At 40.1% G+C, this 15811-nt stretch overlaps 1 protein-coding gene across 1 annotated transcript in view; it reads left to right on the forward strand.

Annotated features, from left to right (window-relative positions):
- USE1 (unconventional SNARE in the ER 1) overlaps positions 1-15811 on the forward strand; it is a 252794-nt gene that overhangs the window by 209076 nt on the left and 27907 nt on the right. The window contains exon 5 of the mRNA XM_077475531.1: positions 10732-10750. Within this exon, the coding sequence (XP_077331657.1) occupies positions 10732-10750 (19 nt within the window). The remainder of the gene's footprint in view (positions 1-10731; positions 10751-15811) is intronic.

Consider the following 15811-nt stretch of genomic DNA (forward strand, 5'->3'; position numbering starts at 1 on the left):
TACGTGGCTAGACCTCCAAAAAGTCCCACATATGTGGTATCCCCGTACTCAGGAGAAGCAGCAGAATATATTTTGGGGTGCAATTCCACATATAACTATGGCATGTGTGAGCAATATATCATTTAGTGACAACTTTTTGTAAACTTTTTTTCTTTTCTTTTTTGTCATTATTCAATCACTTGGGACAAAAAAATATTCAATGGGCTCAACATGCCTCTCAGAAATTTCCTTGGGGTGTCTACTTTCCAAAATGGGGTCATTGGGGGGGGGGGTTGTACTGCCCTGCCATTTTAGCACCTCAAGAAATGAGATAGGCAGTCATAAATTAAAAGCTGTGTAAATTCCAGAAAATGTACTCTAGTTTGTAGACGCTATAACTTTTGCGCAAACCAAAAAATATACACTTATTGACATTTTTTTTACTAAAGACATGTGGCTGAATAAATTTTGCCCTAAATGTATGACTAAAATTGAGTTTACTCGATTTTTCTTATAACAAAAAGTAGAAAATATATTTTTTTCTCGAAATTTTCGTTCTTTTTCCATTTATATCGCAAAAAATAAAAATCGCAGAGGCAATCAAATACCACCAAAAGAAAGCTCTATTTGTGGGAAGAAAAGGACGCAAATTTCGTTTGGGTACAACATTGCATGACCGTGCAATTACCAGTTAAAGCAGTGCAGTGCGAAATTGTAAAAAGACCTCTGGTCCTTAGGCTGTTAATTGGTCCGGGACTGAAGTGGTTAATATCACAATACTACTACAATTAGCTATGAAGCCAAACACACGGTCTAAAATCAATCAAATCTCATTTATTTCCCAAGGAAATAAGAATGCTTACATAAGGTATCAATATTAATTACAAGAGTACATAGCATACAATCAGAATACAATACAAGCAATACTTAGCAGATCCTCGTGACTGAGCCTCGTGATGGAAAAAGAGGAAGCTCTCTTCAATCATTCCCTTTTTGACAAACACACACCATCCAAACCACATCCTACTGCCCACCCCCCTTTGCCTGTGGACGAATCAGTGTCTCTGGGGTGTCTCCTCCCCCAAGCTAAATATCTCTGACCGTCCTGCCAGAATTGGCCTCTGGGGGGCAGTGTTTGTCCACGAATTGCAACTGTCCGACTGGGGTCATCTCTTGTGATTCGATTTCCGACGCCCTTCCGGCTCATTAGGCCCATCTTTTGTCCTCACAGACTGACCGCAGCCATTATGTCATCAATCTATTTGAAGCTTCGTGCACACCAGGTGGGCTGAAGAGAATTCCTTTTGCTATGCAGATTCTGTTTGGTGCCACATTCCTCTATACCTTCAATATGGCTGAGCTTGGCTGTACAAACAGATGTGTAGAAACTTTAGATATATAACATTAATTCATGTTCAATTCCAACAGTCACCTAGTTGTGTGTGTTTTTTTTTTTTTTCTTGTTCCTTTTTACAAGTTACTAACTGATTTTGTCCGAAAGACCTCCGAGTGACCTTACTGTTGATGAGTATTTCCGTGGGACATCAGCATCGAGAATCTTACCAACGACTACCATTCAAACTATCTCTGCTACATCTCAGGACCAGGTAGATCAGAGAATAACTTGCCTCTCAACATTTCATAACACACAGTGATCAGCACACAGCCAAAATGCCAATAAACATTGCATCCCTTAACGTTAAAGGACTAAACAGTCCTTATAAAAGACAAATGGCCTGGAAGGAAGCCAGAAATCTGCATAGTGACATCATTTTTTTTCAGGAGACCCATTTCTCCTCCCGCAAACTATCTACTTTTCAAAACCGCCTTTACCCTCACGTTTTTCAAGCGAACTATATCTCCAAGAAGAGAGGAGTGGCAATAGCCATTAGGAACACCATACATTTTAAAAGCCTGGACCTACATCTAGACGACTCAGGGAGATACATAATCTTGATATGTGAACTTAATAATGTTAAGTATACCCTGATCAATGTGTATTTACCTAATTCCAAGCAATTGTGTTTTATGAGGAAAGTGTGGAAGAAGGTTTCCATGATTAAACATGGTCATGTCATAATTTGTGGAGATTTTAACATGATCCCACATGGGGAAATAGACCTATCCTGTCAAGTTAAAAAAAAACAGCGCAAAAGAGCAACTTTGGGTGGCTTCATTTCCTTGTCAGGCTTATTTGATGTGTGGAGATGTCAGCATGCATCAAAAAAAGATTTTACATTCTACTCTAATGTACATCATGCCTACTCGCGTATTGACCGGTATCTAGTTGATAAGTTTATCTTACAGCAAATGACTAAATCTGAAATACACTGTATTACATGGTCAGACCATGTCCCAATTTCCATTGCTGTGGGGGATCATCGCACGGAGACCAGGGACAATAGATGGAGAAACAATATTTGCATGATATCACAAACTCACAATACACAATAGATTGAAAAGGCACTTAAGGAGTACTTTACCATCAATGCCCCCTCAGTGGATGATTCCTTCGCATTATGGAATACCCATAAGGCCTATATTAGGGGCATACTCATACAAATGAGCACCAAGATCAAAAAGCAAAAATTAGAGAAACTGAACGAACTATTAGAGAAAATACAAAATCTAGAAAAAAGGAATAAACAACTCCCCACATAATCTGTCAGGGAGTCTCTGTATATAGCTAGGCAGGAATTATGAACCCACCTGATAGCACAACATGATTACCAAATATGCACACTAAAAGCTCAGTCATACCGGTATGGAAATAGAGCAGGAAAACTCTTAGCTACCCAAATTAAGGAAAAAGTACTCAAACAAAAACTTCCTTACATTATAAATCCCAAAACTAAACTGAAAGTGTTTAACCCTAAAGACACTGCAGATGTATTTAGTGAGTACCACGAGTCACTGTACAATTTAAATAAAGACAAGAATACTTTACAGCCCAATGATGCCATAATATCTGAATTCTTAGACTCAGTGAACCTACCCAAAATATCTCACACTGACCTATCAGAACTGAACCAACCCTTCACAATAAGCGAAATAGAACAGATCATTAAACTCCTCCCACGTAACGGAGCCCCAGGGTCAGGTGGCTACTCATCTGAATACTACCAAATATTTAGTTCCACAAAGACGCCACACCTGTCACAGGTTTTTGAAAAAGCTACTTCCACAGCGAAATTTCCCCCAGAAATGCTCACTGCAACAATAATCACTCTCCCCAAGCCGGGTAAAGAACCTAACATGCCACAAAAGTTTAGGCCGATTTCCTTATTAAATGTTGATGTGAAGTTACATGCAAAACTAATAGCAAACAGACTAACAAACCTACTACCCAAATTAATAAACTATGACCAAGTGGGATTTGTACTGGGCCAACAAACCACGGATGCCACCAGGAGAATGCTAAACCTTTTGTACCTGATTGGGAGGAGAAAAGAGCCGCCTTCGGCTTCTATCTCTAGACTCAGGGAAGGTCTTTGATAGAATCCACTGGGGATATCTTAGCAAAGTGCTGGGGAAGTTTGGACTATACGGCCCAATACAAAATGCCATACTAGCCCTTTACTCATCACCGCCACCACATGTTTATACGGAAGGTCTGTTTTCCAAACCTTTCCAAATTACAAATGGGACCAGGCAGGGCTGCCCCCTCTCATCCATTTGCAATACTAATGGAAACGCTAGCAGAAAAAATCAGAGCAAATCCAAACCCAGGAGATCCAACACAAAATTTCGTTATTCGCAGATGACGTTATATTGTCACTGTCTAAACAAACTATCTCCCTGCCAGCAGCACACGAAGTACTTAATTTGTTTAGGGTGATATCGTATTACAAAGTTATTCCCACTTAATCTACCATATTAGGAATGCACATAGACAAAAATACAGAACTAACTCTCAAAAATGACCTTCCATATCCCTGGACCGAAAAACACATCACGTATCTAGGAATAAAACTAACCTTTCCTATAACAAATATGTACAGTAGCAATTATGCTCCTCTAACGAATATATTCCAACAAGAGATAACTAGACTTCAAAAATTCTACCTATCTTGGTCAGGTCGCATAGCAGCGTATAAAATGTTCTTGCTCCCTAAACTAACTGATCTACTATTTCAGAGCACTGCCGATCCCAATTCCATCCTCCTCCTTGAATACAGTGCAAAAACAATTATCAAAAATTGTATGGGCTGGGTAAAAATCCAGATGCCCTTCAAATATACAACACAAACACAGATCAGTGGGTGGTATGGGATTACCAATCCTGAAAGATTACCACACTGTGGCAGTCTTGGACCAATTAAGGAACTGGTTTATTAATCCGCATAGTAAACCATGGTCCCAGCTGGAATTGCAGTGGTTAGACACCTTTGATCTGATATCAACAATAGTGGGGCGCCGTGTAGAACCAAATTTAGAACAAGCTGTTCTTGGCATGAATCTGAACTAAATCCAGATCAAATATAGATCTATAGTTACGCACATTTTACTAGCAGCACGATCTGCAATAATGTACAAATGGAAATCTACGGAAATCCCAAGTCTTAAGGAATTAAAACTCAAAATAAATGTGATAGCAGAGTATGAACAAATTTTGACATACAAAGACGGAAACATCCTGAAATATGAGGCGAACTGGTTCCCTTGGAGGTCCTCGTTCTTCTTCATGTTAAATTGCTGTTCGGCGTAATTCCAAAACCTAACAAAGACCCTTCTGATGTTTCCAACTACACACCTACAGTGCCTTGAAAAAGTATTCATACCCCTTGAAATTTTCCACATTTTGTCATGTTACAACCCAGAACATAAATGTAGTTTATTGGAATTTTATATGATAGACCAACACAAAGTGGAACATAATTGTGAAGTTGAAGGAAAATGATACATAGTTTTCAAATATTTTTACAAATATCTGAAAAGTGTGGTGTGCTTTTGTAAAAAGCCCCCCTTGGTCAATACTTTGTAGAACCACCTTTTGCTGTATTTACAACTGCAATTCTGTTTGGGTATGTCTACCAGCTTTGCACATCTAGAGAGTGACATTTTCACATACATTGGTGCTCATAAGTTTACATACCCTGGCAGAATTTGATTTCTTGGCCTTTTTCAGAGCATATGAATGATAACACAAAAACTTTTCTTTCACTTGTGGTTAGTGTTTGGCTGAAGCCATTTATTATCAGTCAACTGTGTTTACTCTTTTAAATCATAATGGCAACTCTGTTCAAAAGTTTACATACCCCAGTTCTTAATACCGTGTATTGCCCAATTTAACCTCAGTGACAGCTTGAAGTCTTTTGTGGTATTTGTGGATGAGGCTTAAGGCTCTTTATCTTCTCAGATGGTAAAGCTGCCCATTCCTCTTGGCAAAAGCCTCCAGTTCCTGTAAATTCTTGGACTGTCTTGCATGAACTACACATTTTGAGATCTCCCCAGATTGGCTCAAGGATACTGAGATGGGCACTCCAAAATCCTTCACTTTATTCTGCTGTAGCCAATGAAAGGTCAACTTGGCCTTATGTTTTGGATCATTGTCATGTTAGATAGTCAGGTTGAAAAAAGACACAAGTCCATCTAGTTCAATTATAAAAAAATAAATAAAATATCATACAATCCCATATACCAAACCCTATATCCACAGTTGATCCAGAGGAAGGGGAAAAATACCCAGAAAAGCAGGTTCCAACTTGCTACAGCAGGGGCAAATAATTCCTTCCTGATCCCAGAAAGGCAATCGGATAATCGGATTTATATACCGTATTTATTGGCATATAACACACACCCCAAGTTTAGGAGGGAATTTAAAAGAAAAAAACTTTTAGGAGGGAAGTTTAAGGAAAAAAATTACATTTAAATGCCCATCAATGCAGCCTTATCAGTGTCATTTGCAGCCTTGCATTGCAGCCTTGTCAGTCATTTGCAGCCTTGTCAGTCATTTGCAGCCTTGTCAGTCGTTTGCAGCCTTGCATTGCAGCCTTCCATTGCAGCCTTGTCAGTCATTTGCAGCCTTGTTAGTCCATTGCAGCCTTGTCAGTCCATTTCAGCCTTGTCAGTCCATTGCAGCCTTGTCAGTCCATTGCTGCCTTGTCAGTCCATTGCTGCCTTGTCAGTCCATTGCAGCCATGTCAGTCCATTGCAGCCTTGTCAGTGTGCTTGTCGTTTAAAAATGGCCCAGCCGAGATACAGCGGTATCTCGGCAGGGCACAGTAGTTCTCGGCAGCGCTCGGGTATTTTAGGCCACGCTTAGACGTTCTCGGCTACTTTTGCCTGTTTTTGGCCGGTCTCGGCGGCTTTTGGCTTTCCAAGTGTGGCTGAAGATAGGCAAGAACGAGTGCAGCCGAAAATACCCGGAAGCCGCAGAAAGGGGTAGCAACAGCGGGGGATCGGCGTATAACACGCCCCCCCCCCCCATTTACCCCTGATTTTAGGTGGAAAAAAGTGCGTGTTATACACGATAAATAACATATAAATACACTAAATGTTAGTACCCAGTTATATTATGTACATTTAGGAATGAATCCAGGCCTTTCTTAAAACAATCTACTGAGCTAGCTAGAACCACCTCTGGAGGGAGACTATTCCACATTTTCAGAGATCTTACTGTGAAGAAATCTTTCCGTATTTGGAGATTAAATCTATTTTCCTTTTATACACACGCTAATTACAGGCAAACAGATCACAGGTGAGGATGGTTACCTTTTAATAGCCATTCAAACCCCTTTGTGTCAACTTGTGTGCATGTGATAAGGCTAAAATTGCTATTTTGATTTAAAAAGAGTAAAGAGAGTTGATTGATAATAAATGGCTTCAGCCAAACACTAACCACGAGTGAAAGAAAGGACACAAGTCCATCCAGTTCAATCATAAAACCATTTTTACCCATTCTTCTTTGCAAAATAGCTCAAGCTCTGTCAGATTGGATGGAGGGTATCTGTGAACAGCAATTTTAAATCCTCGATTGGATTTAGGTCTGGACTTTGACTGGGCCATTCTAACACATGAATATGCTTTGATTTAAACCACTCCATTATAGCTTTGGTTGTATGTTCAGCGTTGTTGTGCTGCTGGAAGGTGAACCTCCACCCCAGTCTCACGTTTCTTGCAGACTCAAACAGTTTTTCTTCTAAGGTTGCCCTGTATTTGTCTCAATCCATCTTTTCATCAACTCTGACTAGCTTCTCTGACCCTGCTGAAGAAAAGTATCCACACAACATGCCACCACTATGTTTTTCACAGTGTGTGGATGGTGTGTTTAGGGTGATGTGCAGTGTTAGTTTTCCGCCACACTAAAACTTTTTGGCCAAAAGCAAAACGCTATGTTTTGGTCTTATCTGACCAGAGCACCTTGTTCCACATCTTTGCTATGTCCCCATATGGCTTCTCGCAGACCTCAAACAGGACTTCTTACAGCTTTCTTTCAACAATGGCTTACTTCTTGCCAGTTTCCCATAAAGGCCAGATTTGTGGAGTGCACAACTAATAGTTCTCCTGTGGACAGATTCTCCCACCTAAGCTGTGGATCTCTGCAGCTCCTCCAGAGTTACCACGGGCCTCTTGACTGCTTTTTTGATTAATGTTCTCCTTGGTCTTCCTGTCAGTTTAGGTGGACAGTGATGTCTTGGTAGGTTTGCAGTTATACCATACTCTTATTTTCGGATGATGGATTAAACAGTGCTCTGTGAGATGTTCAAAGCTTGGGATATTATTTTATAACATAACCTTGCTTTAAACTTCTCCACAACTTTATCTCTGACCTGTCTGGTGTGTTCCTTTTCTTTTTTGATGCTATTTGTTCACTAAGGTTCTCTAACAAACCTCTGAGGGCTTCACAGAACAGCTGTATTTATACTGAGATTAAATTACACACAAGTGGACTCTACTAATTAGGTGACTTCTGAAGGCAATTTGTTTCACTAGATTTTAGTTAGGGGTATCAGAGTAAAGGGGGCTAAATACAAATGCACGGCACACTTTTCACATATTTATTTGTAAAAATATGTGTCACTTTGTGTTGGTCTACCACATAAAATCCCAATAAAATCCCCTTTTATGTTTTTGGTTGTAACATGACAAAATGTGGAAAATTTCAAGGAGTATGAATACTTTTTCAAGGCACTGTATTTCTTTGAGCAACTGTGATCTTAAAATTCTCATTGTATTGCTTGCCTGGCGAATAAATTTGTTTCTGGAGATACGTGTATAGCCATGTAGATCAAACAGGCTTTTCTCAACAAGCTTCCGGCCGCGATTTTTTATTTCTTCTTTAAAGTCAGCAGCTACAAACACTGTAGCTGCTGACTTTTAATAAGGACACTTTCTTGTCCAGTGTGCCCGCAATGTCGGCCCCCTGTCTTAGTCTTTAGTCTTAGGACTAAAATGGCATTTAATTTTAGTCCCATTTTAGTCTTCTGCAGCTGTTTTAGTTTTAGTCATATTTAGTCGACTAAAATCTCCAATACATTTTAGTCGTCTAAAATCGAAGGGGTGTGATTAAATTGTAATGCATTACTTAACATTTCTCTACAATTTCCAAACTCATTATATACTGCTAGAGTGAAAAATCAAATATGTTATTATTTATGGTATTTAGGTATGATCATGTGTTAATTTTGAAATGAAATTTCAATTTAGTTTTAGTCTTTTGACTAAAATGCCATTTTAGTTTTAGTCCCATTTTAGTCTTTTGACTAAAATGCCATTTCAGTTTTAGTTGTATTTTAGTCAACTAAAATAGTATTCATGTTCAAAATGTTTTAGTCAACTAAATTAGCACTGGTCTGGAATACTACAAAGATGATCTGCAACTGCCTTCTTCTAAAATGTTTAGATGCCACCAAATTACTTGTTTTCTAAAATTAAGCTGAAATATGCCCGCATCCATTGTTAACATCATTTACGTTCCTACACTTGTACCAAATGTTCTGGGGCTGTAGGGTCATTTTACCATATGGTCTGGGAATGTCCACCCATATGTACCCTTTGGTCCAAGGTCACTCATTTTTTGCCAGTAGGTTTCTTTAACATTCCTAACATATCTAATCCTTTACGTTGCTGATTGGGCTATCTGGGGGGGTGACAGTCTACCTAATGGGGCAAAAACACTTACACCTTCCATTCTTTTTATACCAAGAGATCAATAATGATGCCCGGGAAGTCACCTGCAGATGGGATCTCCCATCCTAGGCGTGTGTCATATGACGTCCTGAGCTACACGCCGGCATGGGGGCGCGCATGTGCTTCACCGAGGAGCCGATGCTCGTGTCTGGCGGCCGCGATGTCCATTAGACATCCGCTATCGCTCGTGACGGAGCAGGAATTTGGATCTGTGTATGTAAGCATATAATAATAATACTAAAAATGCTATAAATCAATAACCCTTTTTTGTAGGCGCTCCGAACCTATGAAATTGCCCTCTTTAAAAAATTAGACCTGGAGGGGGATTTAGTTGTGTAGACATTTGAGGAGATTGGTCTCTTATACAATTCTTGCTGCTAGAACTGTGATAGTACGGAACTGGAACTGCTGGTTGGTAGCGGTTTTTGACTGTGTCAAACAGAAACTGAATTGAATAATGATTAATGATAACCCTTCCTGCACATATAATAGTACCCAAACCAAATCTGACAATACATGGAACCGGTGGATACACTATCTAGCATTGGATTAACGAGACCTGTTGAGAATCCCTTTCTGGTTTCCTATTTTTCTGTACCTTTTTCAAGTACTTCTGTCTTTGTCCTTTTTTTTCCCCATCTCCCTTCTGTCTTACAAGAAGAGGTTGGCTTTATTGTTACCACTTTTTAATATGCATACACTTCACACAAATTCTCAGTTTTGCTGCAGACTGTTTTGGTTAAAATTGGATATACGTTCCTTTTAGTCACGTGTCTTTTTTTGGAGTACTGTACCAATTTTCACTCTCTGGTTGAAGTGTGTTGTTGTTTGGAACTGCTAACTACTTATTCCATGGCAATACTTTGTTCCCTGGCAGCATTGTAATTCCTTTATATATTTAACCATAGGTTACATTATACATACCAAAACAAGAATACTGCAAAAATACAGTTACATCGGTATGCTGGCAACATACACGGCATTGTAATGTCACTGTATATCTTCTGTAAAGGGATTTGTTTTCTATCCCCGTCTATTTTGTTTGAAGAAATTAAACAGATTGTAACTTGCAATGCCTTAATGGGGTGGTTGTCGGTATGAGGGAATGGAAGTTCCTAGGCAGGCTGTATTCGCATGCAGACTTCCCAGGTAATGTCCACCTGGAAGGAAAGAGCCATCTAATACTGGAAGTCCTCCAGCCAGGAAATTAGGTGATTCTATCTGACCTGCTGTAGCTTTTAAAGCACACTATGAGAAGTGCACAGTGTGCAATGAAAGTCATACTGGAGTTCAGCATGTTGAGCTGAATATTTGATAGACTTAAATAATAAATATACACTTAAATAAAGTAATAATGGTATGTAAATCTTGACAGCTGGACTGTTTTTGTTTTTTGTAAAGCTGGGTCTGTTCCTACTTAGTATTTGTACAGTTTGGTCATAAAGACATAGTGAAATTTAAAAAGTATTACAAAGTCCATTTTGATAGTTCTTGAACTGATATATTGTTATGTGAATTATCTCTTTAAATTGCAAATAACATATTGTACATCACTTTTTGTATTTAGGTACATGTGCTCTCATGATTTACTGTTTAACTGTTTCCTCTTTTTTTTTCCAGAACACCTTCCCTTCTACAGGTAATTTTTTTTCACTGTAAAATATTACTTTATGAGAAAAAAAACTTTCACTATGAATTATACATTTGTATTTGGCCATTCAGCCTTTGCAAAAATACCATTAAACGTGAAAACCTGGCACTGATTCAAGCTGAAGTAAAATTGCATAGCCTTTATTAGTAATCCATAAAAACCTTAACCACTTAACGACCAGCCGCTCTCATAAGGCGGCATGTTGGCATGTTTCCGCAAATCGCCCTAGGTGTACGGCAGCTCCATCAAGGTCCGCCGGCCACCCAATGTTGCAGGAACGAGAACCAGAACGGGGATCTGTCAATGGAAACGGACAGATTCCCGTTCTGACAGGGGAGTCATGCCACGTACACATGACCAGACTTTCCGTCAGAATAAACTCCTTTCCGTCAGAATAAACTCTGACGGTCTTTCTGATGGAGTTCCGACCAAATGGACTTGCCTACACACTATCACACCAAAGTCCGTTCGCTTCGAATGCGATGACGTACGACGGGACTAGAAAAGGAAGTTCAATAGCCAGTAGCCAATAGCTGCCCTTGCGGCGTATTTGGTCCGTTGGACTAACATACAGGCAAACGGTTCTCCCATTAGGACTTGATTCCATCAGAAAGATTTAAAACATGTTCTACTTCTAGGTCCGTCAGACTTTTTGAAAAAAAAAATTCCGCTGAAGCCCACACACGATCGGAATATCCGATGAAATGATTGCATCGGACCTTTTCTGACAGAAAGTCCAGTCGTGTGTACGTGGCATTTAAGAGAAATCTGCTGTTCCTAGTGATTAGGAACAGCGATCTCTCTCCTCCTCCAGTCAGCCCAGCCCCCATACATTTAGAAACACTGCCAGGGAACACACTTAATCCCTTGGTCGCCCCCTAGTGTTAACCCATTCCCAGCCAGTGACATTTATACAGTAATCTGTTTTTTTTAGTTCTGATAGCTGTATAAATGTAAATGGTCCCAAAAAGGTGTCAAAAGTGACCCATCTGTCCACCGCATTGTGGCAGCCCTGCTAAAAATCGCAGATCGCCACCAATACTAGTAAAAAAAAAAAAATTATAAAAATGCCATAAATCTATCCCCTATTTTGCAGAGGCTATAACATTTGTGCAAACCAATCAATATACACTTATTATGATTTATTCATTTTTTTACCAAAAATATGTAGAAGAATACATATTGGCCTAAACCGATGACTTTTTTTATTCTTTTTGGGAGATATTATAGCAAAAAGTAAAAAATTATTATTATTTTTTTTTCAAACTTGTCGCAGTTTTATTGCTTGTAGCACAAAAAATTAAAAACGCAGAGGTGATCAAACACCACCAAAAGAAAGCTCTGTGGGGAAAAAAGGATGTCAACTTCATTTGGGTACAGTATCGCAGGACCGCGCAATTGTCAGTTAAAGCAATGCAGTGCCGTGTTGCAAAAAATGGCCTGGTCATTAAGGGGGAAAAGCTTCCGGTCTGTAAGTGGTTAAAGAATCTGTTAAATCGCAAGATTGCAAAAATATTGTTTTTCTTTATTAAAGGCATTGCACAGTTTCACATTTTTTGTGGTTGTTTTAACTAGGTTAGGCAGCAGTGTCATTGAACTTCCTGTGTTTTTGGTTTGCTTTACCTTGAAATAAGGGGCTCATATAATTTGGCTGCAGTTTGTAGTGTCATCACTGATCAATTCCATGTATTCATTAACCTAGCTTCCATTAGTCCCTAATGACAGGCAATTTTCTTTAATCATACATCACGGGTCAAAGAGCCATAGTAATTACTTTGTGGGTTATAGTCCACCTTCAGGTGCTGGACACTGGCACACCCTAAACAGGAAGTTGCCTCCCTATATAACCCCTCCCATCCCAGGAGCATCTCAGTTTTTTTGCCAGTGTCTAAGGTGTTGGTCACCAGTGAAGATGTGCTGTACTGAGCTCCACTGGAGCAATCATTGCTGGGATGTGCTATGTAGCCAGATCCATTCAAAGTGTCTTTTAGGCCGAATTGAATGGCGCCTGAGCCTCGTATCCCAAGAAACTAGGTTTTGCTTGTAAACGCTTCTCTTTTTAGAGAGCTGGACCTGGGGATCCGGTACTTTTGGTATTAAGGCCATCATTTTTTAGCAGCAGGGTGCTATTACAGGTCCAGGATTGTGGGTTTCCCAAGGACACCTGGTTCCTGAAGGTTTAACGGAACCAACCGTGAAGGGTGAAGATTGGGTCTGTTGGTTTTACCATAGAAAACACTGTGGCGGGAAAGATAAGTGGAGTTTTCTAAAGAATTTTTTAATTTTCTTATGAAATGTCTCCTTTAACCCTTTCATGACTAAGCCTATTTTTGGAATTTGGTGTTTACAAGTTAAAATCCATATTTTTTGCTAGAAAATTACTTGGAACCCCCAAACATTATATATATTTTTTTAGCAGAGGCTCTAGAGAATAAAACGGCGATTGTTGCAATATTTTATGTCACACGGTATTTGCGCAGTGGTGTTTTAAACGCAACTTTTTGGGAAAAGGGACACTTTCATGAATAAAAAAAAAACAAAACAGTAAAATTAGCCCAATTTTTTTGCGAAATGTGAAAGATAATGTTACGCCGAGTAAATAGATACCAAACATGTCACACTTTATAATTGCGCGCACTTGTAGATTGACGACAAAGTACGGTACCTAAAAATCTCAATAGGCGACGCTTTAAAAATTTTTTACGGTTACCAGGTTAGCGTTACAGAGGAGGTCTACTGCTAGAATTATTGCTCTCGCTCTGACGATCGCGGCGATACCTCACATGTGTGATTTGAACACCGTTTACATACGCGGGCGCGACTTCCGTATGCGTTTTCTTTGCTTCGCGAGCTCGCGGGGACGGCGGGCGCTTTGAAATTTTTTTTTTTATTTTTTTTTTTTTTTTATTTATTTTTAAATGACTAAATTGTTTAAAAAATAAAATAAAAAATTTCATCACTTTTATTGCTGTCACAAGGAATGTAAACATCCCTTGTGACAGTAATAGGTGGTGACAGGTACTCTTTATGGAGGGATCGGGGGTCTAAAAGACCCCCCACCCCTCCTTTACACTTCAATGTATTCAGATCGCCGAAAACGGCGATTCTGAATACCGGATATTTTTTTAAAACCGGCGCCATTGGCAGCCGAGTAAACGGGAAGTGACGTCATGACGTCGCTTCCGTGTTTACGATGAGGAGACTGGAACGAAGCCGATTACGGCTTCGTTCCAGTTCCTCCCCAGCAGCCAGAGCCGACGGATCGCAAATCGGTGCTCCCGATCGAGCGGGAGCACCGGTAACAGCGGCGAGAGGCGGCGGGAGGGGGGGACGTCCCCTCCCGCTCCTCCGGCATAACAGCCGAGCGGCTTTTAGCCGCATCGGTTGTTATGCCTGGATAGCCAATCGCCTGCTGTAAAAAACGGTACCGGGATGATGCCTGCAGGTGCGGGCATCATCCCGGTATAACCCTCGGAAGCCGAGTACGCAGATGTGCGTACGCTCGGCGGGAAAGGGTTAAGGTAAACATTGTCATGCCTAAGTGTCACCACTGGGGGCTGTATGGAGCATGTACCTTCTCATGCTTTGCTCAGAGATCAAGCTGTGTCACAGAAGCAGCAGACTTTTTTCCTTCGGCTAGCAGACAGACCTCCAGTAAGTTTGGAGGGGTTCTACTTCCTCCAGACACCTCCACCTGGGCTGAATGCTTCCCCTCTTCATGAGGCTGAGTATAAGGGAGAATTAAAAGGCGATGCGATGGTGGAGGTGGGGCTTAGCGCAGCGTTGGCATCCTCCAACGCGGGGGGGGGGGTTGTTTTAAAAAAAAAAAAACAAAAAAAAAATCTATTTTTGCTGGCTGCAAAATTGTTGGAGAGACATAAGAGCAAAGAGGAGCATCAAAGGGGTTTTGGTGACACAGGCATTTCCTATTTGACACATTCACTATTTGCATCAGGCTGAGCATTAATAGCAGCGGCAGTGGCTGAACTATTGCTCAAGCAGTGGATTTGATTTCTTCTGGTAGTACCTCTGCTTTGTGCATTGGACTAAGGTCAGACATTGGACTAAGGTGGGGGTTGAAACACCCCCATAAAAAAGAGTCTAAAGGGTCTCCCTCAAGCTCTAGAAAGCCTGCTCATCTCTACAAATTGCAACTGTTTTCAACACTGCAGCCCCTGTTTATTTTGCTAAAAATATATTTTTTCCTCAGCCATGATAGGTTTTTTTTATATAAAAAAAAAGTTTAGCGACTTTTTTTTTTTTTTTTTTTTTTTAGTACATCACGGGACACAGAGGTCCCGCACCCTTTCTAGTATACTTGTGTATTGCTTTGCTACAAAACTGAGATGAGAGGGGTTATATAGGGATGCAACTTCCTGTTTAGGGTGTGCCAGTGTCCAGCACCTGAAGGTGGACTATAACCCACATAGTAATTACTATGGCTCTGTGTGCCGTGATGTACTCCAGAAGAAAATAATTTTACAGGTAAGCTGTTATAAAAATCGTATTTTTTGTTCCAAGTCACACAGCGTCCAGTGCATGTCGCCTGGTTTCATGTGTAATACTCATGTGATGATGCACTCTTCCAGCATGTTAATTGTTTCATCATAGGAAATGTTAGTACTACAGACAGAGGTCACACGTTAACCTATGCTTTGCCATACCCACGTGCCTCATGTTTGAACAGAAACACATTTCTGACTTAAGAATGTGAAGATTTACTCTACTTAAACCTGTGTAGATACAGGAAAACAAATGACATCATGAAATATAATAAAATTACATGATCAATTCATTTGCATCTTGAGCAGGGGTAAACACACAAGGTACAGGTAGGAAGGATTATGATATCTTTAAAGATGACAAGTGTTTTCAGCAGTATTGTATGCAGTCCTAACAGCACATCCTAGTGGTGGCCAGTAGCAGCTTGTTGACATCAAAACAGGATGTAAACACAGATCAAGGTAACATTCCTGGAAACAGGGTTCAAGTTCAGTAAATTTTAATGGGGAAACTGTCAATGAATACATTTTAGTGAGAGTGCAGCTA

The sequence above is a fragment of the Lithobates pipiens genome, unplaced genomic scaffold, assembly GCF_037356315.1.
Source record: "Lithobates pipiens isolate NorthernLeopardFrog02 unplaced genomic scaffold, aLitPip1_a1.2 Scaffold_13, whole genome shotgun sequence".
In the NCBI taxonomy this organism is placed as follows: Eukaryota; Metazoa; Chordata; class Amphibia; order Anura; family Ranidae; genus Lithobates; species Lithobates pipiens.